The following is a 25,976-nucleotide window of genomic DNA, read 5'->3' as shown; positions in this document are numbered from 1 at the left end:
CAAGTTAATTTTTTGTATTTTGCATTATTTGCTCATAAATGTGGATGTCCATTTGGCAGCAAATAATCACTTACTTCTTCCCCTGTTCATAAAAAAGTCTGTTTTTGTTATCAAGGCCAGTGAGGATCGTTGATTTGCTTCCATTCATTTTTCGACATGTTAACCAGCGCAAATACACATGTTTGACGTCAATGTGGCAGCACGATGCATTGGGATACTGAAGCAATGATATTGGGTGGCACGGTAGCATAGTGGTTAGCACTGTTGCTTTACAGCGCCAGGGACTTGGGTTCAATTCCCAGTTTGGATCACTGCCTGCTGAGTCTGCACGTTCTCCACGTGTCTGTTTGGGTTTCCTCCGGGTGCTCCGGCTTCTTCCCACAAGTCCCGAAAGACGTGCTTGTTAGGTGAATTGGACATTCTGAATTCTCCCTTAGTGGAGCCAAACAGGCGCCGGAATGTGGCGACTAGGGGCTTTTCACAGTAACTTCATTGCAGTGTTAATGTAAGCCTACTTGTGACACTTAGAAAGATTCTTATTGTAATCAGTGGAGAAATACTAGTTTGAACTTTCACTCTGCTGAGCTTCCATTTCATTTTATTGCAAATGGGACCAGGCACCTTGCTCTGTTGGAGGGATTAAAAGAGTAAGAGATAGTTGTTGCTGCCTTGTTCTTGCATCATTTCAGGTTGCTGCCAAGCTACTTGACAGTGTGACCAAATGAGATCGGGACAGAGTGCAAGGGAGTGAAAAACCAAAGGGATTTCATACCCCAAAACATATTAACCGGTTTTGAGACATGTTTTGTACTGAAGCATGCTTATACCCAAGATAAATATTTGCAAAATTTTGCAACATTTATTCTACATATTCAATAAGTCTCATTTACTAAACTATGATTATCAAAGGAAATAGTAAACCAACCAAGCACAGCAAAAGCACAAAATGAACAATTAAAAAAAGTAAATGATTTTCTTTACCCTTTTCTTTCCAGGTTCTGAAGAACGAGAGTTATAGTCATCAGGAAGCTGAAGGTAATCCTCCAACTGGTGCGCAACACTGTCATGCCAGCCTCGCTTCCGTTTGTTGCTGCTTCTCAATCCATCCAGCTTGTCTGAACAACAAAAACATAGGCTCTGCAGTCAGGTTAAGAGTGAACGCATGAGGGGGAAATATATATATATATATGCATACATATATACATACATGTATATGGTGCTATAGTTGAGCTCACAGGTGAATATTCTTGCTGCATCTAATGTACAGCACAGGCTGGTTGACCATCAAAGTAGTAATGAACAGATCACTGACGTAGTTCATTAATTTATAAGGCAGACTATTCCTGAACCTTTCAGTGTTTTTTTTTGTGCAACCTCATAAGTCTCTTTGGTTACAAATTCCACATACACATTTTTTCAACAAGCAAAGAAAACAGCTTTTTACATAACAATTTTTACTGAAAGAATAATTGATAAAAATAAGTTTAAACTGCAACAGATTCAAAATTGCCTCCCTCCTTCCATTTTATGAAAGATGCACTGGGAGGACAGGAAACCAGTCTACTGTTCTTCAACTGTTATTGCTTTTATTCTTCCATCAAGGTTCAAGTCAGAAGAAGAAGTCTTATTTTGAGTTGATTGGTATGTGAAATAGAACCATCATGTGCATCTCAGAAATGTACATTTGAATATGGTTTGTTTAAGTTACGAATTGTGGAAGCCATATTTGTCAGGAATCTGATAGACATCAAGAAACGTTACTGGACTTTCAGAGTACGCCTTTTTAAATAGGTAAATAACAAGGCACGATATAATGCCAGGAAATAATGTGAACTGAAATGCTGCCACAATTCTGTTTCTGTGGAGAACAATGTTTATTTTGAGATGTTGCCCTTCTTCAATGTGACAATCATTGGCACATAGTTTTTAAGTACATGACAGTCACCAAGACTGCACAGCTACTGCTACAGGCTCTTTACTAAATAATGTTAAGTGAGCAAATCCTGAATTATAGTTCGCATAACAATCAGCTTGTGAAAAACTGTACCAGAGGCATTACAAATACCAAATCTAATCTTGTTGTTTTTAATAATGTGACAAAGTTAAATTTTAAATTCATACCATAATAAATGTTCAAGATGGTGCATAAATCCTATGTTATTTCACATAGGAACACTTGCACGCCAGTGGTATGGTTTCTCAGGCTCAAATAAATTAGAAACAATTTCTTTTGGAAATGCAAATGCCATTGCTGCACTGGATGAACATTTTTATACCTTCAGCTCAGCTTGATTACTTCCAATATTGTAAAAACAAATTACCGGTAAATTACAAAGGGTGATTAGGTGTCAAATTTAACTAAATATATTTGGGAATTCTTGAGAACAACCCTTATAAAACAGTAGAATACTAGAAACAAAAATAAATTGAAACTATGAAGGTTGCAACGGCCTGATGAATGTATGAATTGCTTGAATTTTAATCTTGCACGATTTGCAGTGCCATTACATTTTAGTGCAATTACCAACATACACCTCTCAATGCCATCATATATATATATATGCAATAGACAATCACGGTCACTTTATTTTATGAAAATTAAATTACTGAACCTAAAAAGCAAATTAGAATAAAGGTAAATGGTCATGCTTGTATCACAACTGGTTTACACAACCTTAAAACAGCTGAAAACATTATCAGTGGATGCTTGACAGCTATGACTAATTGAATTTGAATATATTAGTTGTAAATTAAGTCTGTTTTTGGAAGTATTCTCAACTACAAAGTTGCTACAAGACAATCAACAAATCTTAGAACGCAAGAACCAAGGCCGAGTAACCCGCTGTGGCCCCTTGATCCTGCTCTATAATTCAATAAGATTAGGGCTGATCTTCAACCTCAACTTCATTACTTTCCCACACAATCCCCATGACCCTCGATTTCTTCAGAGTTTAAAAATCTAATGATCTCTCATTAGATAAATAGTTTTGCAAGCTTTGCAATTTTAAGATTTACTGAAACAATTCCATGTTAACTATACATAAGTGTGAAGTATAAATAATGGATCAAGTTTATCTGTTGCGTAAATTAATCATTTTTATCTGAACAATTTTTCTTAGAACCATTATCCTGCAACTAATTTACTTCATATACAAACCATGATTAAGAAATGAACTTGAATAGTACCACATCACTTCATTCATTAATTTTAACTTTTCCTATTAATTTCTGGTATCACTAAAAGGACTGTCCAAAAATGTGGTGAATCCATAAGATTAGTGTTTTAGCGGGTATAAGAAATTAGTTTATCCTATTTTTACATTTTATGTTCCGCATTTATGTTTCAAATTGCTCGCACGCTAAAATCAGCCAGGTATTCCACTCCTGTGTTTGTACACAGGCCACTCAAGCTTGTAATTAACAGACTGCCTTTGTCTGTGCAATGCAGTTTAGTTCAATGGCCATATCTGCATTGTTCAATGTAAACTTAAATTGAGAGAGAATTTGGACATTTTTGAATCAATGTCGAATCAAGTCTATCTGCGCAAAATGTAAAAGACAATTCTTTTCCTATTTATACCCAAGTACATTTACTTCAATTATGGCTCAAAATTAAGTTTGATTTGATAAAAATCTAATTATGATACAAGATAATGGGGGAATGGGATGGGGAGGTGGTGGGGTGGGACACACACTCAAAAAAAACTTCCACTTTTTCTTTGCACTTGCTACTTCCAAAATAGAATTAATGATAATGATTCAAATGGATATTCACCTTCGGTTTCATGAGAAATGAAGTGTAGCACAAAATTCACAAATACTAGAATAGCAAATGGATAGCTATTACATTTGAAAAATGAAATGAAAATCGCTTATTGTCATGAGTAGGCTTCAATGAAGTTACTGTGAAAAGCCCCTAGTCGCCACATTCCAGCGCCCGTCCGGGGAGGCTGATACGGGAATCGAACCGTGCTGCTGGCCTGCTTTAAAAGCCAGCGATTTAGCCCAGTGAGCTAAACCAGCCCCCAATATATTACGCAAATACACATTTCACAGGACATTTAATTGGATGCAAGAGCACTAATTCTATTGGTTTCAATGGGTACAGTACTCCTGTGCATTACAAGCTGCCTGAAACAGAAAGATTCCATGCTTAGCTTAAAAAGATAAAATTAGTGAAATTCAAAAATGACATGCCTACACAAAACATTTGATAAAGCTATTAGCAAAAATGTTCATGACTTGTAAAGACAAGAACATTTTGCTGCACTTTAGTCCTCCCGCTTACTGCTCTCAGTCCCAAGCTGAGTAATCTTGAATTTAAATAAAACAATGAGAAAAAGACAATTTGTCCGATCAAATTCAATCCTCCCAAAGGGTATGCCGTACTAGATCCATTGAACCTTGTGTTTGAAAATGTTTTTCCTAAAAGTAACTAAGCACGGCCCTCAGAATATCCATGTAGCATTTCTTCCAAATCTGATATTTTCATGGACCATGGGCTGGGTTGTCCGTTTCTGCAGTTAAGGGCTGACGCCGGCATGGAAACTGGTGTTTTACAACGCCAAATCCTCATCGATTCCAGGACCAGTGAGAGACTAGATGCGGCGTCGGGTGAAACTCCCGGCTTCTGCGCCAAAAACAGCCGGAGAATGGCAGGATCCATGGCTGCGCACAGCAATGAGCTGCAGTGGACGCGCTGTATAACATGGCGGCGGCCGTGCGCGGACCTGGCCTGCCAAATACAGCCCCATAGGACAACCCCAGTCCCCGCGAAGTCCCCATGGCCAGAAGCACGGTTCCTGGCCAACTGTTGCGGTGCTGGACAGTCCATGGATGCCATGACGAGTTCATGGCCACTCAGACCACACGTCAACCGCGCAGTCGGGAACTCGGCCCATCGAGGGTGGAGCATCAGGGGAGGGCCTTCCGATGACGCGCCAATGCCGTTCCAACGGCATGCGGCTCACAACGCAATGATGGCATTTCGGAAGGGGCTGGAAACTCGAAAACCGGCATTAAACTGGCGCTGTCCCCGATTTGGGCTTTGGAAGGGATTCTCCGCCGATCGCCGATTATGATATCGGCCAACAGAGAATCCTGCCCCATATATTTCACATTTCACAACTGACCCTACCTGAACTATCCTCTTACACCCGAATCCCACTCTTTACCAGACGTTCAAATGCATATTCAGCACGGCGGCACAGTAGTTAAACACTGCTGCCTCACAGCGCTAGGGTCCTGGGTCCGATTTGGACCATGGAGTTTCCACGTTCTCCCCTTGCCTCTGGTTACCTCCAAAAGCTCAAAGGTGTGCAAGTCAGGTGGATTGGCGATGATCAATGCACGGGGAATGGGCCCAGGTAGAGTGCTCTTTCAGTGTCGGCCGGTGCAGACTCGATGGGCCCAGGCCCAAGCGCTTCCTTCTGCACTGTAGGGATTATATGGATTCTTCTATGGAAAAGCACTTCTCGTTCAAGCTAAATAATGTGCTTGTTTTTTTAAGTATCTGGGTTCAAATCACCACGTTTAGAAGTTTTATACAAATGCATTACTACAATCACTTTGCTTTACTGAATAATGTTCACAATGTTATGACATCAAAATGAAGCTACATTTTTGTATTTACATCAAACTCGATAAAACCGTATAAAATGTTGAAATTACTATTTGTTTTGACAATACCAATGCCTAAAAGAGAAAAAAAATTGACAAAATATGCTCACCATTATCTGAAGATTTACACTGCATTAACAGCAAGAATTCCATCCATAAATTCAACATTGGTTTTAAATCATTGCCATTCACACAACTGAGTCAAATTCTAGACCAAGTGGTGCATGTATATTTTCCACTTTAAATCCTTCAGATGTGCACTGCATCCGCTTGGATGGCAAAATGAGATGTATTATCGTTTTGTGTAGATTCAAGTCCTCCATAGGGAAAGGTACTCCACAAGGAAACGAGCGAAGTTGAAAATTCAGGGATGTCAAGATTTCACTGTTGAAAATGACAGACTGGTAGTTCTGCCCAAAGAACACCACTCATGAGTGGAAAGAATGAAACCTATATATCTGAAAATTTGTAACTGGATACAAGTTGGACTTAAGAAAATATGCAAGTCCAACACCAGCAAAAATCATTGCAGCATGTGGTTGGTCCCAACGCTTTGAAAATATTATATTTTACGATATCATATTCTTCACCACACAGTTATCCAATTCTCTTGAGTTCACTATCGGCCCTCATTTCCTCACAGGAACCTCCATTCCATGCATTCACCATCTTTCGCACTGTTAATTATAAACCATCTTTTCATCATTCTTCAACTAAGCTTGAGGCTCTGCCTGGTTTGCAGAATCTATGTTAAACGTATTGATGTTTATCTCATCTATACATTTTGGGACCTGGAATATTTCCTTGGTTACCTCTTGTGCCTTTTTTTTTCCAGAGTAAATGTTTTCAGCTCTGCAATCTGATGACTATTCCAAGCTATTTATTCAACCTTGTGAACATACCTTTTAGGCAGTATTATGTACCACCATCCACCAGTCCTCTATCCACAAAGTATGCTACCTTTAGAAAGAACCCCACAAAATCAATCATGCATGATCTTCCTCTTATTAGGCAAAACCTGTTTCTTCTTAAGATTATGTATTTCTCCAGCTAGTTTATAATTTGTTCCTTCAGAAAACCACAACAATATTTTCCTTGAAATGGATGCAGCTTGGCTGTATGGTACTATTCCGGATAATTCCTTTATACTTGGAGTTACATCTTCGTTTGCCATTGCTCCAACAGCCCCAGGAGAAGGAGAACGTCCATATTTATATAATGCTTTCCATGACCATCAAATATCAAAGCGCTTTAGAGCCAATGGATGCTTCTGAAGTGTAGTTACTGTTTTCATGTAGGAAACGAGGCAGCTAACATGCTCACTGCAAACTCCTACAACAGTAATGTGGGAAGCACAGTAGCAGTGGGCAGCACGGTAGCATTGTGGATAGTACAATTGCTTCACAGTTCCAGGGTCCCAGGTTCGATTCCGGCTTGGGTCACTGTCTGTGCGGAGTCTGCACATCCTCCCCGTGTGTGCGTGGGTTTCCTCCGGGTGCTCCGGTTTCCCCCCACAGACTAAAGATGTACAGGTTAGGTGGATTGGCCATGATAAATTGCCCCTTAGTATCCAAAATTGCCCTTAGTGTTGGGTGGGGTTATTGGGTTATGGGGATAGGGTGGAGGTGTTGACCTTTGGTAGGGTGCTCTTTCCAATAGCCGGTGCAGACCCGATGGGCTGAATGGCCTCCTTCTGCATTGTAAAGTCTATGATAATAACTAAGTGATCTGGCTGTTTTACTGATGCAGATACATATTCACCAGAATACCATGCTACCGCCTCTGTCCATCTTCAAATTGGTGCCATGGGATCTTTACCATCCACCTGAACAAGCAGCTGAGGCGTCCGTTAAAGATCTCTTCTGAAAAATGGCACCTCTAACAGTGCAGCACTAGCTCTGCACTGCACTGGAGCGTCAGCTTTGACCTTCTTTGTGCTCATGTCCTAGATTGGAACTTGTACAATTTCCAAGAATTTCATAAAGATACAAACCAGAATATGTCCAATGTTATTAATTGAGAACATCGAGTCTGCCAAACCACAGATACTGACTTTCCTCAATGTCTTCAATTTGTTCATCATCTTCAGCTGCATCTGATTTTCTTAAGAAACATCATCTGAACTAAAGATAGTTCAAGCCAAAGGCCTCTAGCTGAGAATGCACATTCAAATGATAATACAAGGGTGAAAAAGGTGCTATACATGCCCGGTTAGACTTCAATTATTCTGAATAAGAATGATGGTGCTATTCCATGAACAATTCTCCTTTATAAAGATTTTGCTGCATGATAAACTTTACCTGTAGCATTCTGGACTGATGGTCAAATTGATATGAGATTGAATTCACGATGTCTAGACAGACAAAATTCCAGAGAGGTATAGAAATTCAATTACTGTACTCAACATTTTGCAAAAATAATGAATGAAGCAAATGTACCATCATAAAAATATGCAAGATGCTTCATATGTAATATTATATACTTCTGCTCTGATGCAATCCAGAAGGTCTGGGTAATTTTGAAGAGCAGTGAAAAGCTGTTGTGCTTCAGAGACTCTTAAGTTACATTATAAAATGTGAGATAACTGTTATTATCTCAGTTATTGTTGCTACTGGGTGGGAAGGTTCCAGGATGGAACCCTGACTCAAAAGACTGCAATGCTTTACTTTTTTAGAAAATGTGAAACAACAGTCACAGGATGGCCAATCAGTTTACAACAAGAAAAAAAAAATGTTTATTGAACATGAAGCGCGGTATAATACTATGCTCCTACACTTCCCCTTATCTTCACAAATGTACACAGATTTTAATATTTTTTTCTCCAATTATGGGGCAATTTAGCGTGGTCAATCCACCTACCCTTCACATCTTTGGGTTGTGGGGTTGAGATCCACGTAGACATGGGGAGAATGCCCAAACTCCACACGGACAGTGACCCAGGCCGGGATCTCCACACGGTCAGTGACCCGGGGCCGGGATCGCACCCAGCTCCTCGGAGCCATGAGGCAACAGTCCTAACCACTGCTCCACCGTGCTGCCCTATGATTTCAAGGACAGCACCCCACTCTGAAACCAAATGGCAGATGCCACTCAATCGATATTTCAGATTTCTCCTCAAATTACCCCCAGATGAATGTCACATAATTATTTCAAAACTCCACTTTTAAAAAGACACACTTTAAAATCTTCTTTCTACCAATGCTTTCCATCTGCTGTTTTCATCAAGAATCCACTTCCAAGGTTTCCAACTCTCCTTTCAGGAATGCCTTTACATAAACTCTAGGATCCAGCCACTGAGTGCTCCATAATTATTTCAACTAACATCTCACATACTGTAGTAATTTATTTATTTATTTTTTTTAAATAATTTTTATTAAGATTTTCACAAAATATAAACAAAACAATATTAACAAAACAACCATGGTAAAAACCCAAGAACAACAACCACCCAACTACAAGAACAAAAAAAGCAAACAACAAAAAGGAAAGAGATAACACCCGCCACATCCAACAAACCCATGTACACAATTCTCCCTCCCACCGAACCAAATCCCACCCCCCCCCATCGGGCTGCTGCTGCTGCCGGACTATTTCCCTACCGTTCCGCCAGGAAGTCCAGGAAGGCTGCCACCGCCTAAAGAACCCCTGTACTGATCCCCTCAGGGCAAATTTCACCTTCTCTAATTTGATGAACCCCACCATATCATTGATCCAGGCCTCCACGCTCGGGGGCCTCGCATCCTTCCATTGAAGCAAGATCCTCCGCCGGGCTACTAGGGACGCAAAGGCCAGAACACTGGCCTCTTTTGCCTCCTGCACTCCCGGCTCCACTGCAACCCCAAAAATTGCGAGTCCCCAGCCTGGCTTGACCCTGGATCCTACCACCCTCGACACCGTCCTTGCTACCCCCTTCCAAAACTCCCCCAGCGCTGGGCACGCCCAAAATATATGGGCGTGGTTCACCGGGCTCCCCGAGCACCTAGCACACCTGTCTTCGCCCCCGAAAAACCTACTCATCCTCGTCCCAGTCATGTGGGCCCTGTGCAGCACCTTGAACTGTATGAGGCTAAGCCTCGCACGGGAAGAGGAGGAATTCACCCTTTCCAGGGCATCCGTCCATGTCCCCTCCTCAATCTCCTCACCAAGCTCCTCTTCCCATTTACCCTTCAGCTCCTCCACCGAGGCCTCGTCTACCTCCTGCATTACGCGGTATACGTCCGAAATCCTCCCTCCTCCAACCCACACCCCCCGAGAGCACCCTGTCCCGTACCCCACATGGGGGCAACAGAGGGAACCCCTCCACCTGCCGCCTGGCAAACGCCCTAACCGGCATGTACCTAAACATGTTCCCGGGGGAGCCCAAACTTCCCCTCTAACTCACCCAGGCTCGCAAACCTCCCATCCACAAATAGATCCCTCAACCTCCTAATACCTACTCTGTGCCAGCTAAGAAATCCGTCATCGATGCTCCCTGGAACAAACCGGTGGTTGCCCCGTATCGGGGACTCCATCGAGCCCCCCACCTCCCCCCTATGCCGTCTCCATTGCCCCCAAATTTTGAGGGTAGCCGCCACCACCGGGCTCGTGGTATACCTCGTTGGAGGGAGCAGCAACGGCGCCGTTACCAGCGCCTCCAGGCTCGTGTCCACACATGACGCCGCCTCCATCCTCTTCCATGCTGCCCCTTCCCCGTCCATTACCCACTTACGCACCATCGCTGCGTTGGCAGCCCAATAGTACCCACAGAGGTTGGGCAGCGCCAGCCCCCCCCATCTCTGCCCCGCTCCAAAAACACCCTTCTCACCCTCGGAGTCCCATGCGCCCATACAAATCCCGTAATACTCCTGTTAACTCTCCTAAAAAAGGCCTTCGAGATAAGGATGGGAAGGCACTGGAACAGGAACAAAAACCTCGGGAGCACCGTCATCTTGACGGACTGCACCCTACCCGCCAGCGACAGCGGTAACATATCCCACCTTTTAAACTCCTCCTCCATTTGTTCCACCAACCTTGTGAGGTTAAGCTTATGCAGGGCCCCCCAGCTCCTAGCCACCAGGACTCCCAGGTACCTAAAGCTCCTCCCTGCCTGCTTCAGTGGGAGCCTACCAATCCCCTCCTCCTGATCCCCCGGGTGCACCACGAACAGCTCGCTCTTACCCAGGTTGAGCTTATACCCAGAAAAGCCCCCAAATTCGCTGAGAATCCTCATCACCTCCGGCATTCCCCCCACCGGGTCCGCCACATACAGCAACAGGTCGTCCACATAAAGTGACACTCAATGCTCCTCCCCACCCTGCACCAGGCCCCTCCAGTTCCCCGACTACCTCAACGCCATGGCCAGGGGCTCAATTGCCAACGCAAAGAGCAAGGGGGACAGGGGACACCCCTGTCTTGTCCCCCGGTGCAGCCGAAAGTACTCCGATCTCCTCCTATTCGTGGCTACACTCGCCATCGGTGCCTCATAAGGCAGCCTCACCCAACGGACAAACCCCTCCCCAAACCCAAACCTTTCCAACACCTCCCACAGATACTCCCACTCAACTCTATCAAAGGCTTTCTCCGCGTCTAATGCCACCACTATCTCCGCCTCCCCTTCCATAGCCGGCATCATAATGAAATTCAGAAGCCTTCGTATGTTGGTATTCAACTGCCTTCCCTTTACAAACCCCGTCTGGTCCTCGTGAATGACCCCCGGCACACAATCCTCTATCCTTGTAGCTAAGATCTTTGCCAACAGCTTGGCGTCTACATTTAGCAGCGAGATCGGCCTATATGACCCACACTGCAGAGGGTCCTTGTCCCGCTTACAGATCAAGGAAATCAGCACCCGTGACATAGTTGGGGGCAAAGCCCCCCCTCCCTTGCCTCGTTAAAGGTCCGAACCAACAGGGGGCCCAACAGCTCCGCATACATTTTATAAAATTCGGCCGGAAATCCATCCGGCCCCGGCGCCTTCCCCGACTGCATGTTCCCTATCCCTTTAACCAGCTCCTGTAATTTTTTTTTTTTTTAAGTGCCCAATTCTTGAAGGGGCAATTTAGTGTGGTCAATCCACCTACCCTGCACATGTTTGGGTTGTGGGGATGAAACCCACACAGGCACAGGGAGAATGTACAAAGTCCACATGGACAGTGAGCCAGTGCAGAGATCAAACCCGGGTTCTCGGTGCCGTGAGGCAGCAGTGCTAACCACTGTGCCAACTATGTAGTAAGATATCCCAAATCTTAGAACGGCTTCAGATAGTTTCTGGCTTCTCACTAGCCAACTCCCTCTCAGCTGTGTGTGGAATTATCCTGTTCTAGCTCCAGTTTCTTCTGTTCCATTAACTTTTGGCTTTCTGGAAACTCCTCTTCTCTAGTTTCCTTAACTAGCCATCCTTTAGATTTCTGGCACTGCTCTACTGTATGGCTTTTGTTTTAGCAAAGCTGAGAGCTGCGTACCCTTTAGCTTCCTGTCATTAACTGCTATGAATTCAATTAAGCAATCACAAAAATGCCGTCCTACCCTATAGGTACACCTTTGCTCAGCAACATCTCTTTCCTTCACGAAGCCTGCTTATTTTACACATTGTAAACCCTATCACCACAACAGAAATACATTTTGAATGATAGCTTTATTCTTTTTACACAGAAACCCTAAATTAAATCCACTTAAATTGATTTAATTCTTTTTATAGTTTACAATACGTATACAGCTCATCTAAAACTACCTCAACTTGCCCAACCCAACAATAAAGGCAAACTAGGGATAACCTTCCAGAACTATGACACAGGTCATATTGATGTTTCTAAATCATTTTAAAGTTCCCTGGTGTGATCAAAATGTCATATTTCACTCGTGATATGCCTTATCTAGGAATACAAGTAAATTTAAAGAAAAATATTGCAGTTTGCTGTTCAATGACCAAAAGAGCGATCTGAACAATGATACGGCGCAGCTGCAGGTTAATCAATTTTTTACAAAGAAATTTTCCTGTGTAGTACCAAATTGGAAAAGGATGGGAAAGAAGAAAAAACTTACATTCCATCATACGAGTCAGAAACAACTGAAAATACTTTGTATATAATGAATTACTTGGCAGTGTAATGATTATACAGGCAATCCAAAAGCCTTTTTTGTACAAAGCAAGATTACACAAGCAGCAACAAGAAAAACGACCAACTATTCTCGTTCTCCTTGGGCAGTGCTCGTTTAGATTGGAAGTAATGAAAAGCTAGGCATCTGGAAAGAGCTATATGCACAAGATATTGAGCACCATTTTGATTATCACAAGAACTGTATATGAGAGAAAGCTGTAGAAAATGTTCATCCAGTTTGGTCCCACTACCTGTGCACTGCTGAGGTCACGCACTGCCTTGGCTCCATTAAGTCACAAAATCTGCCATCTTTAAGAATTTAGCAAAGTGGATGAAGTTTCATTCTAGTATATAGCATATATTGTACAAATGATCCACGTAGAAACAAATTTGTGAAACATAATTTTCATAAGTTTTCTGTTTCCAACATGATGTATAACAATTTGCTTTAACATAGCACCATGGGTATAATAATGTATCCCAAGGTGCTTCATGGGGTGTCATAAAGCAAATTTTCTCATCTAGGCTCCTAAGGAGATAATAGGGAAGATGGTCAAAAGGTAGGTCCAAGAGGTAAGTTTTTTGCAGCAACTTAGAGGAAAGTGAGGTAAAGATTGGGCAGGGACTCCCAGAGCATAGAGCCTCAACAGCTGTCGACTCAACCACCAATAGTGATAAAGTTCCTAGTTACTTGGAAGGGGAACTTGGAAGTCAAGTTCCCATGCACTGTCCTTTTAGGTAGTAGAGTTCACAGTTTTGAGAGGTGCTGCTGAAGAATTGTTCACAAGTTGCTACAGTGCATCTTGTAGAAGATACACACTGCAACTACGTTGTGTTCATGGTTTAGGGAGTGAATGTGTGAGGTGGTAGAAAAGTGATCACATAGGCTGCTTTGTTCTGTATGGTGTTGAGCTAAGAGGTCTGTTTTTGCTGCATTCATCCAAGCATGTGGAGAGTATTTCATCACACTCCTGGCTTCTGCCTTGCAGATAGTGGACAGGATTTGGAGAATTATGTGGTGAGTCACTCACCATAGAATTCCCACCCTCTGACCTGTTGTCATTGTCACTGCATTTATGCGGTTGGTCTAACAAAACCTCTGGTCAACGGCAACCCCTAAGATGCCACTGAACATCAAAGGGAGTGGTTAGACTCTCTCACTGGAGGTCACTGGCTGTTACTTGGCTGTTATCAATCAGTCCCTGGAACCTGCCCAGGGCATGCTGTATGTAAGCAGGGATTGCCTCATTAGTCGAAGAAATGCAAATGGGGCAAACTCTGTACCATCAGTGAACACCCTCATTTTCAACATCGATATTATTCCTGTAGTGATTAGCCTTCCAAAAACCACAATTTTGTAACCAAATGATATCGTTTGGAAAATTCCATGTTGAATTGATAAAAATATAAAACTGATTTTGATGAACAATCTATTTTGATTCAATCTTTTTTCCAATTCTACCCTTATAAAACCTTTTTAAAAGATAAATGAAAACACCGACAAGACAATTTAAAGGACATAAAAGTTGCTGAAATTAAATGCCAATCATAAGCTGAGTATTAAGTCAAAAACCCAATAAAATGTTCAGAAACTGCAGATTAACTTCATTTATAAAAAGGATTTTGATATTGCAGAACCTTCTCTCATTCATTTTGTAAACTACTAAAGGCGTCAGAAGAAAATCCCGATCAAGCTTTCAAGTTGCTCCTTTTGTTTGGCTTCAGATACATTGACAAATGGTGCAGCTTTTTAAAAAGAAAAATAACAGCCAAATAGGTATACAAGTGAATTAACACTGTAGAAATATAAGGAAACAGCATAAAAGATAACTAATAACAAAACATGCTTCTTCAAGAGTGAAAAAAATGACTCAAGCTTGATAAAAGAAAAAATGGTAGCAAGAAATTCAAAGCCAGCTTTTCCAACACAATGAGCAAAGGACTTTAATGATCAAGTTTAGATTATTTCCTTTAAAAAATGGTGAGGAATATGTAGGAGCAAATAATGTGATATGGAGCACATTCCACAGCAGTTGTTGACCAAATGCCAAAGTTGTCCCTTTCCTGGTTGTTATGTGAAAATTCAAACATCTTTAGACAGCAAGGTGGCAGGATATCACAAAAGGAAACCTTCCAGAATATTATATTATCAACCAAACAGGACTTTTGAATCAGATTTTTAGTTTTCAAGTCAGAGTTTTAATGGATGGCAATAGCCACTTATCACAACTACTTACTTACCGTACCCTATAACAACAATAATCCAGCCAGATAAAATGACGATAGATAACTTTAGCCCTATTTAGATTTAAAATATGGAGATTAAGGACATGACCATACTATTGGAATGATGTTGGAGACAGATAGTTCACTTCAGAAATGTAAAATAAATATTTGCAAACAAGGTCATTCACAATTTTGTTATAACATTACTTAATAGAGCACTTTATTATGCCAATTTCTGCAGGTTTGTACACATTTCTGTTATTGGTGCTGATTTCACGAGTGTTTTTGAACTACATTAGATCCACGTTAAACTGGAAAATGAATGATACTAAGTAGGGACAAAAGGCCTATAGGCTGAACCAGAATTATTAAAATATATATGCAGTGTATTTATAATATACATTTTTTAATGCAAGTATCAAACCACTGAACTTGAAAAATATAAAAAAACCCTGTCATGGATATCACCATGGCATGCAATCATACACATCATTTATTTTAATCGACTACCCAGAGAATCACAGCATAACAAACTGAACAGAAAAAATACAGGAAAACCTCTTTAAAAAAAGGTTTCACCCAAACAACTAAGCAGTAGTTATTAATGAATATTCTACCTTGAGACACTGGATTATCATAAAATTATAATTGCTTCGGGATGAATGACAGACATAAGTATGCATTGCAGATTGTTATGCGTTTAGATTCTCCACCCCCACCCCCCCACCCCCAAAATAAGATCAGGAGATGCCCAAAATTTTGTCTTCACACATGTGTGGACCATGGAGCCTTAAGGGGCATTAATCAAATTTTAATCAACATTGTAATTCATTTTCAAATATCACGAGTCGCTGAAACATACATCCTGATGATGTGATGTAAGATTTATCTATCAATGAGGCAACTGCACTTGAAATTAAAAAGCTCTCGTTGGTGACAAATATAAATGCAAACATGGCAGAGATGTTTGGCTTTATGGGCTAAATTGCTATGATTTGGGGACAATGTGGTTGTAAAGGTTGAAGACCCTTGGGTTTGATAGTTAGGCTACAGAGGGGGCATCATTTGATGATTGATGAACAAATGTCGCCGTGTACTGGTGTAGAGGGTTAATAAAGCAAGGGGGCTTGCTATTCACAATGGTTTATTCACACCAAATGTATGCATGTAACAGAAGCATGCTATGTGAGCAGGCTATTTTCCAGACAACAAATGCTGGAGTGATAATTGGAAACAATACTGCGAAAAAGGATTGTCGTCATTTGCAAAGCTGAAAAGGACCACGTTAATATTTGGCACATTTTTCACAAAACGCAATTTTTAAACTATTGGGCAAATCCCGAGCCACTTCCTACTACCGCACATTGCAATAAACAAGCTCTAATTATTATATCAAGTGTGGCCTCTAATTATTGTTCCAAGTGTAAATGTTCTCAAATAGTCACAGGAAAGGAAGGTGGAAGTTGAATCAATTTAATATTGACCGAATTTAGTAACACGTTATCATGCCAGTAAATGGAAACTGTGTGACTGGCCAGCAAAATACTGTTTCATAGTAAGTTGAACGTGCATCACTGCATCAATATACAAAACGACAAATCTGTTACTGAAGCAATAAAAGTATATACAAATCTGAGAGCCAGCCAAACTGCACTCTTCCAATTTTAACCAAGTTGGAAAAATTTGATCATTATTAAACTGTCATCACGAAGGCATTATTAGCTCAGTTTCTAATGCATTGAACAATAAAGAAAAGCGCCTATATTGCACAATCATTATCAATATGAACACTGGTTTATTATAGGCAAGGTTCATGCTGACAAAGAATCTGCAATATTGTAAAGACTATTAAAAGTAATAGATACTATAACATCTCACTACTACATGTTCAACACTAAACAGGTTAGGAAGTGCATGTGCAAGTACATAGCTATTGCTGATGTACCATTGTGCAAAAAGATCTCTCTAAACGCATGGTATTGCGAAAATTCTCCAAGTAGAAATTTGAGATTATGCATTTTTATACATGAACCAGAAAGTAGTACAATTCTACAAATGAATTATTCTTGCTTACTGCAAATCTTATCATGAACACAAATGTCATTTTTATACAGCTCATTGCAGACTGATGCAGTACCAGTTTGCAAGTTTTGCTATGTATCATAGATGTACGTATTTTTCAGTGGCTTATAATGCTGCAGTAAAAATTTGATAGCTTTCGCACAACATAGAAATACAGCAAAACAATTAAATACAAGCGGCAAATCCAATTTATTTTATCCAAACATCAATAGTTTATTGTACTACATAAGTCAGTATCTATTGATAAAAGAATTTCAGAAAAGTACTGCTAAGCATCCCCGTGCCCACTGAAAGGCAGCAACTGCTGTATCTTTAGTTGAATTAGTAATTTGTTGCCATTAGAAAATCCAATAACTACAACATTTATTGTGGTTTGCTGTTCAAACCATGACTCAGTCAAAAAAAGGAGAAAATCTGTACCTACCTAAGTTCTCTTCCGATGTGTCCATTTCCCATTTGCTTTTTGTCACGAAACCCTAAATCATACACACACACACAAGAGAAGCTCATCTGGTTAGAGTGAAATGCTTAACAGTATATAGTATCGAAGACAACCCATCTCTCATCATCAGCAAAATGAATGGAACGCAAGCTAAGAGAAAATCACAATCAAGACACCACAGCACAGCAATAGTAATGCTGGTTCACTTGAAAAGTCTATCTTTTTGTCTCAAAAAACCCCCCACACATAGTTACTCATTGTCTGCACATGAACATATATACGCAGGTTTTGAGCAATAAAGGAGATGTGCCAACTTTTCTTATAAACTACCTTTCCAATTTAAAACGTAACCTCAAAGTCTATTCATACAATTCAGCAGTTAGAAAATAAATGTATGCACCATATATGCCACATCAGAAAAATAAAATACTGTAAAACAAATGTATTGGAAATTAATTTAATATGTACTGCATAATCCTAAATTTTAGAGATGCTTAAAAGTCAGTGGTAAAGCTAGTGGCAAGATATCAGTAAAGAATGTATTTTTATTTGGCTAAATGATTTTGAAATAGAATCAGAAGAAATAACATTTTCTCACATCCAAAATCGATGTTATTTGGAAAATAAAATAATGGTGTTATGTGGCTAGACAATGGAATTTGCTGTATTGTCATGTGTGTCATGTATGATGAGCAACGTGCGTGAAATAATATTTTGAAACTGCATTGTAATGTATGTAATGCTGAATGGAAAGAAGGTCCTTTGGCTAGCCGAATTCAAAGGCATCAGATTAAGTAACTAGCACCCTAATTTAAACATACAGTATCAAATGCCTATAAGTGCATTCACTATTTCTTCTAGAAAAAAATGCAAATATTTCAGTAACTTTAAAGAATTATGGATACCACATGTCTACTGCAAATCTACGAAGGTTGAACGTAACAACGGGATTAAACTTAATTTTACTGAAACAGGAAGAAACATTAATATTATTTGATATCTTTCAAAGTAAGCTTCTAGTCAGGTATAAGGTATCCGTGTCAGTAAGAAATATAGGGACACATTGGCCATTAAGCATCAACTACCTGCAGAAGCATGCATCTACAAAAAGAGGTCAAAAGGCTCAATTGCAGTGTTAATTATCCTCAATGCAATCAAATAGATCTAATCATATTTTCTCTTTATGCTAGCATATGCCCTCAACCCCTTTTTCTTCCAACTTCCTAACAAATCTAATCTTGAATGTGAGCATAGTTTCTGCTCCAACCACTAATTCCAGAATACTGCAGCCTACATTTCTCACTAAAGTCATGACGATTTGGAGTTGCTTTTTTCTGAAAAAACCTTGGCTCACCAACAGCATTCATGCCCAAGTCAGAAGGTTGCAAATTCAAGAGCCCACTTCAGGGACTTGAGCACATTATTTAGGTTGGCACTGTGGAGTGTGCACTGTTGGAGGAAATGTTTTTCAGTTAAGACGGTAAACTGAGATCCAATCTCCCCTCCGATGCGGATATGAAAGATCATAAGGTACCATTGGAAAGTGAACAGGCACGTTGTTCTGGTGGACTGGTCAACATTCATCCCTGAACCAAAATTTAAAACAGACAATTCAGTAATTTATTTCCTTCTAATTTGAAGGACCTTACTCTGCGCAAATTGACTGCCACATTTCCTGCAACAGTGACCATATTTCAAATGTAAGCACTCTGGGATCTACTGATGTCATGAAAGACCTTTCTTCTTTTAAGTATTTTCAGTGTCAAAGAACTTGATGCTTTATGTTTTGAAAGAGTTTGTCAACAACATTCTGCTTGTGATATTGTACATCATTGTTACTAGTCAAAGACAGGTCTCACTAGTGTTGTTTGCCACTGACTATCTTACAGCCATGTAGAAAACCTTTTGTTATATAGTTGGGACATTTTGAACTTTGGTAACTTCATGCATGGTGGTAACGACAGCAAAACTGCTGGCTTTCGCCATCATTACTTGAAAGCAACTTGTAATCTGCACATGTGCAGAAATTCATAAATTGCTGTCTACACTCCTCCACACGATGTGCTGGGAGGCCCCAAAAGACTGCAATCACTATTGCAATCATGATTTCATGAAAACTTCCACTGCAGCATAACCAGTTTAATTGTAATACCCCTTTGAAAAGGTTAACCTCAATGAGCCTTTCATGACATAACTTCATAATCACTGTTAAACACATTCACTGGCCCTGACAAGCTAATTTTATATTTATGGAAAGTCAAATTTCTGTCTTATGATAAAAAGGTCTACATACTTTTTTTAAGAAACACTTTTGTCTTTATTTTAGTCTTAATCCAATAAGTAATTAATTTTTCTAACTGAATATTTAATTTAAAAGTGAAGGGCTTGGTGGCTTTAACTTCCTTGTTTGTTATAGGTGAATACTCAAATATGAATGGAATGGAAATGGAAATCGCTTATTGTCACAAGTAGGCTTCAAATGAAGTTACTGTGAAAAGCCCCTAGTCGCCACATTCCGGCGCCTGTTCGGGGAGGCTGGTACGGGAATTGAACCGTGCTGCTGGCCTGCCTTGGTCTGCTTTCAAAGCCAGTGGAGTGCCCCTGGTATGAGTGGCACCATTGCTGCTGCACATCAGGGCCGGGATTCTCCCCTACCCGGCGGGGCAGAGGGTCCCAGCGTAGCGGAGTGGCGCCAACCACTCCGGCGTCGGGCCTCCCCAAAGGTGCGGAATTCTCCACACCTTTAGGGGCTAGGCCGGCGCCGGAGTGATTTCCACTCCGCCGGCCGGCGGCAAAACTGGCGGCAACAGCCTTTGGCGCGTCGCCGTCCGGCGTCGGGAATTGCCAAAAGGCCTTCGCCGGTCCGCTCGTGCACCGGTGCGTCAGCGGCCGCCGATGTCACCACCGGCGCATGCGCGGTGGGGGGGGGTCTCTTCCGCCTCCGCCATGGTGTAGGCCGTGGCAGCAGCGGAAGAAAAAGAGTGCCCCCACGGCACTGGCCCGCCCGCCGATCGGTGGGCCCCGATCGTGGGCCAGGCCACCGTGGGGCATCCCCCAGGGTCCGATCGCCCCGCGCCCCCCCCCAGGGGCCCGCTCGCGCCGCCAATCCCGCCGGCACCAGAGGTGGTTTAAACCACGTCGGCGGGATTGGCCTGTCAGCGGCGGGACTTCGGCCCATCGCAGGCCGGAGAATCGCCACGGGGGGCACGCCGATCGGCGGGGCGTGATTCCCGCTCCCGCTGATTCCTGGGTGGCGGAGAAGTCCGGCCACGGCGGGGGCGGGATTTACGCCGGCCCCAGGCAATTCCCTGACTCTACGGGGGGTTGGAGAATTCCGCCCCAGGTATCCAAACTCTTGACTTGCTGCCAGATTTATACTGTAGGCAGGTGGAAGGAAAACCCTGCCAAATTACTTCATCTTTGTGGACAGCTTTCTTCAAGCAAGTACCCTTCCTTCATTACCAAACTCAGGCCATTACGTTCAGCCTATAACTATGACAACCCATAATGCAATTATGATCCTAAGTCAATTAATTTAATGAGAACCATTTTGCTTGGTCTAATGGTTCTGCATATATTCATAATGCATGTTGCACTATGATATTGTTAATTATGGCTATAATTGAGACCAATAATTTTTACATAGCAACAGACAGTTTTACTCAAGACTGATCAGACATCTTAAAAATCAGCACTGCATTCATGCCAAATAATTGTGCTCTCTCACCAAACCTACAACATGAACTGCAGTTACTGGTGAACAAGCCAATAATCTCAACTAAAATTCCACTGCTGAAAGCTAAGAAAGGCCTCAACAAATTGCACTGCACCAATATCTCTGTACTAGACAGGAAAACCTATGCTGCATTTCTTACTGACAGGTACACTAGTATTAAATACTAGGAATAAGTTTAGCTTGAAGAAGTTAAGGAATTTAGTTCTGTTACAGCATCTCCTACCGTCTCACATTCCTCTTCATCACCAGTGTCTTTCTTAGATTCGTCTTGCTGCTGTTCTTCTTCTTGTTGCTCTGGCGGCTGCTCTGTATTTGGATCAAAATCCTCCATTTCTACCTACAGAATAAGTGTATATCAATTAAGTTTTAAAAAGGGAATTCTACAATTAATTTACTCTGTTTCCTTTAATGCTTCATTGCACTGGGGATGTGAGGGGTGCAAGTAGCTGTTGGCAATCTTAGAAGGTTCATAAGAGGTACAAAATTACGTTACAGATGGCTAGTCAATTAATTTTTATCCATTTCCACAAATAACTTGTTTTTTATACTGTAGCTGCCAGCATATGATCACAAACTTATATTGGAAACAGATAAAAACTTGCACCATATGACTTAATACTCAATATCGTTCAAAGGATAATGTATACTATTCAAAAACAAAATACTGGGGATGCTGGAAATCTGAAATAAAAATGGAAGATGTGAAATGAAATGAAAATCACTTATTGTCATGAGTAGGCTTCAATGAAGTTACTGTGAAAAGCCCCTAGTCACCACATGTTCGGGGAGGCTGGTACGGGAATTGAACCGTGCTGCTGGCATGCCTTGGACTGCTTTAAAAGCCAGCGATTTAGCCTAGTGTGCTAAACCAGCCCCTAAATGTTGTGAATCTTCAGCAAGCCAGGCAGTATCTGTGATTACAGAAACAATGTTAACATAAAAGATCATCGGTCTGAAATGCTAACTTTTTCTCGCCACAGCTTCTGCCTGGCCTGAACATTCCCAGGAAATCCTGTTTTTATGTAGTCTTCAATTTTCTATAAAAGGGGAAGGAAAACCCAAATTACTTTGTTTTTAAATTAAGGGGCAATTTAGCATGCACCTACCCTGCACATCTTTTGAGTTGTGGGGGTGAGACCCACGCAGACATGGGGAGAATGTGCAAACTCCACACGGACAGTGACCCAGAGCCGGGATCAAACCCGGTCCTCGTCACTTTGAGGCAGCAGTGCCACCATGCTGCCCCAGGAAAATCCAAATTCAATGGCGTTACAGCATGACTGAAGTATGAACTGGATCTAAAAGGCTACTTGTTGAATCTAGGTTAGACATCTGTTAAAGACGTCTACTAACAGAGATTACTTGAGCAAATGAAATAACTTGCTTCTAATATCGTTACAAAGGAAAGGTGCAGCTATAATGATAAAAGTACTGCAGAAATCTGGAGGTAAGCTGAAGGAAACTTCAGTGGTCAGCACAAATATAGATAAAATTTCTCCCCCCCCCCCCCCCCCCCCATCTTTATTCATCTCCAATTATAACAGTTCAAATACAAAACACAGCTATCCAGCTGGCAATGTAACGGTGTAACTGTAAGCCTATATGTTGCTCCTACAGTCCTGAAATAATAGACAATGGCAAGCCTGAATGTATTCTAATTCACTTACTTCTTCAATAGCAGCATCCTGGAGTAGCGATCTGATGTCTAAACGTAACATGTGACGGGGAGTTGAATCCCAATGTTCAGCCATCTACAAAACATCATACAACACATTAAGTCTCAGCAGTATTTGGTTACTTAATGACAAATAATTTTAATATCCAAATTGATGAGGCCAGCTGCTTGTTGTTTCTACTTTAAGCTGTATTAAAATTAGGATAAATCAAGCAGTAGCTAAGATTTTCGCTATAGGGAAGGAACAAAATATCAAATGGCATCCTCCGGTTGCTCTCCTACCAGATGGTGTAGAGCAGGGGTGGGCAAACTACGGCCCGCGGGCCGCATGCGGCCCGCCAAAGGTATTTCTGCGGCCCACCAAGTCATTAAAAAAAAAAAAAAAAAAATTTTTTTAAAAAAAAAAATTTTTTTTTTTTTTTTTTTTAAAATTTTTTTAAAAAAGTTAATGGGTGGGGGGGCTGTTGGGTTACTTACTGGTATAGGGTGGATACGTTGACTTGAGTAGGGTGATCATTGCTTGGCACAACGTCGAGGGCCGAAGGGCCTGTTCTGTGCTGTACTGTTCTATGTTCTATATGAGGCGCCCAGAATCATAACCGGGTGACGTAATTATTTTACTTAATACACTATGCGGCCCTTTGTGAATTGTGAATTTCTGAATGCGGCCCTTGCATGGAAAAGTTTGCCCACCCCTGGTGTAGAGGCAAGGGGTAAGCTGGATAGAAGTGCTCACACAAAAAGTGAATTTTTTTAGAAACCTGAAATCAGTCACTTTCTCCAGCTCGGAGTTAAACTGTGAAGAAAGATGACTTTCAAAGGCTAAAAGAAATAGAAACCCCCAAGTATTCACCTTGTTGATTTCCTTCAGTTTGCGTCCATGAATGTTCCTCTTGGCACAGGTCTGATTATCTGCACTCATTTCTGCGATATAAACCTGGAAAGAAAGAAGGTAGAACCTTTTAGTGCATCCAACTCCCCAACACAACAACTGGAGGATGGGACAATTGCCATAATAACAATAATAATCTTTATTGTCACAAGTAGGCTTACAATAACACTGCAATGAAGTTACTGTGAAAAGCCCCTCGTCGCCAAACTCCGGTGCCTGTTCGGGTACACTGAGGAAGAATTCAGAATGTCCAATTCACCTAATGAGCACGTCTTTTTGGGACTTGTGGGAGGAAACCTGAGCACCCGGAGGAAACCCATACAGACACGGGGAGAAGGTACAGACTCCGCAAAGACAGTGACCCAGCAGGGAATCGAACCTGGGACCCTGTCACTGTGAAGCAACAGTGCTAACCATTGTTCTACCATGCAGCCCAGAACATACTATTCAATTACATGTTTTCTGGATAATGTTCAACTCCGTCAATTAATTGTCAGTTTAATTCTTTGCCTACCCAGAAACATTTAAACCTCTGAGTCTATACCATTAATTAGCAGATCTTTATGACTTTTCTCCCCATGATTCTCCTCTTTCCATCAATGTAGCTGTAATTATTTGGAATCTAAGTGAAACACTTCAAAAATGGTGACTTAAAGTGTAAAGTTTTAGAAATATGAACCACAAAAAGCAGCATATGCATCTTGCGTGAACAGTTTTACCATTTAGCAGCTGTGCATGCAGCCAACCTGGCTCCATGTTTGGAGCTGTGATCCTAAGCCCCTCCCAGCTCTATTCGCTCCCTTAACTCACCTTAAAACCCACCACGTTGACCATGGCTTCTAGCACCTTTTCCTTTAGTTTGACATCCATTATTTTCCTGCTGGCAGCTCTGTAAAGCACCTGAGATGTCTGTCTATGTTAAAGATGCTTTATACGTCTAAGTTGTCAACTCACCTCAAAGCCTTTAGTTTTAGCTGCACTCCATAACTGCTCAAAATGTTTGACTCTGCTGTTGATGGCATCGACAATGATAAAGGGGAAAAAGCCATCGTCTAGTGTTTTCCGGAATGTTTTGAACATGCTACTTCTGTAAGTGTCCTCCATTTCTGGCTCATATTCATACTCTAAGACCTAATGGGAAAGGTGGGAGAGACAGAAAGAAAACAAATATTTGATTATGCAAAGCAGGCCTGATCAGCCCCTTTCTTTCCAAAAATATAAAAGTATAGAACGATAATGATAATTGGCAATGCATTGCACCTAATGAGTATAAACTCTAAACCTAAAATTCCAGGATTCCACCAGCATATGAAAAGTGGAACAGAATCTCTGACCATCCATCCATAAAGCACTGAATAGTATATTAAACACACATCCCGAGATGCATTTGTTAGTCACGCAGTTCAGGGCCATGCTGCCATAAAGTGTTCGAGAGCCCCTTTCGAGGCTACAAAACAGTATTATTAACAATGTTGAGTTCTAAAGAAACACATTTGTAGGCACAGCTATGGTAATTAACCAATTCCATCCAGGATCTATTAAAGATTGGGAGTCTTTGGCAGAGCTGACATTAGATCCGAACTGGTGAGAGTTCAATTGCAGCCTTCTAGGGGGCCTACTCAACAGAATTCCCACTGTAGCTCAAGAAATTCTCCGGGACATCCGGTTGCGGCTATGCGGAGCTAAGCCGCACGTTCGGCAGCTCCCGCTACTTAAGGATTTTTGGGCCAATTTGAGGGCCCCAAACGGCGCTGTTCTGACAAATCCCGGTGGGGGAAGGTGTCTGGAGGAGCATTCCCCGCAATTTATGGTGCTCACCCGGAGTGGGGCAAAGGAAAAAGCTGCAGCAGCTCCCCAAGAAAAGCGGGGGAAGAAGGACAAAATGGCGGCTGGCGGAACACCCGAGGACTGGTGGAAGTGGGCGCAGGAGCAGCAAGCTTCTCTTCTGCGCTGTTTTGCAGAGCTGAAGACTGAGTTGCTGGACTCCCTGAATGCGACTACCAACAGGCTGCTTGAGACCCAGGCGGCCCAGGAGGTGTCCATTCGGGAGTTGCAGCAGCAGGCCGCTGAGCGGGAGGAGGAGGCCGTGGTCCTCGTGGGGAAAGTGGAGTTGCACAAGGCACTTCACAAAAAGTGGCAAGACCGCTTGGAGGAGCTGGGCGCTCGCACGAGGCGAAAGAATTTGAGGATCCTGGGCCTGGCGGAGGGGCTGGAGGGATCGGATCTTC

The 25,976-nt window shown here is 41.8% G+C and overlaps 1 protein-coding gene across 1 annotated transcript in view; it reads right to left on the bottom strand.

Moving 5' to 3' along the window:
* Nucleotides 1-25,976, bottom strand: part of ylpm1 (YLP motif containing 1) — a 142,627-nt gene that overhangs the window by 2,878 nt on the left and 113,773 nt on the right. The window contains exons 15-20 of the mRNA XM_038774362.1: nt 24,703-24,879; nt 23,710-23,793; nt 22,849-22,932; nt 21,405-21,518; nt 17,428-17,479; nt 982-1,115 (exon numbers count right to left, since the gene is read on the bottom strand). Of these exons, the coding sequence (XP_038630290.1) occupies nt 982-1,115; nt 17,428-17,479; nt 21,405-21,518; nt 22,849-22,932; nt 23,710-23,793; nt 24,703-24,879 (645 nt within the window). The remainder of the gene's footprint in view (nt 1-981; nt 1,116-17,427; nt 17,480-21,404; nt 21,519-22,848; nt 22,933-23,709; nt 23,794-24,702; nt 24,880-25,976) is intronic.

The sequence above is a fragment of the Scyliorhinus canicula genome, chromosome 2 (genome assembly GCF_902713615.1).
Source record: "Scyliorhinus canicula chromosome 2, sScyCan1.1, whole genome shotgun sequence".
Classification (NCBI taxonomy): Eukaryota; Metazoa; Chordata; class Chondrichthyes; order Carcharhiniformes; family Scyliorhinidae; genus Scyliorhinus; species Scyliorhinus canicula.
Note: the sequence above shows the minus strand (reverse complement) of the source record. Positions and strands in the feature narration are given on the sequence as shown.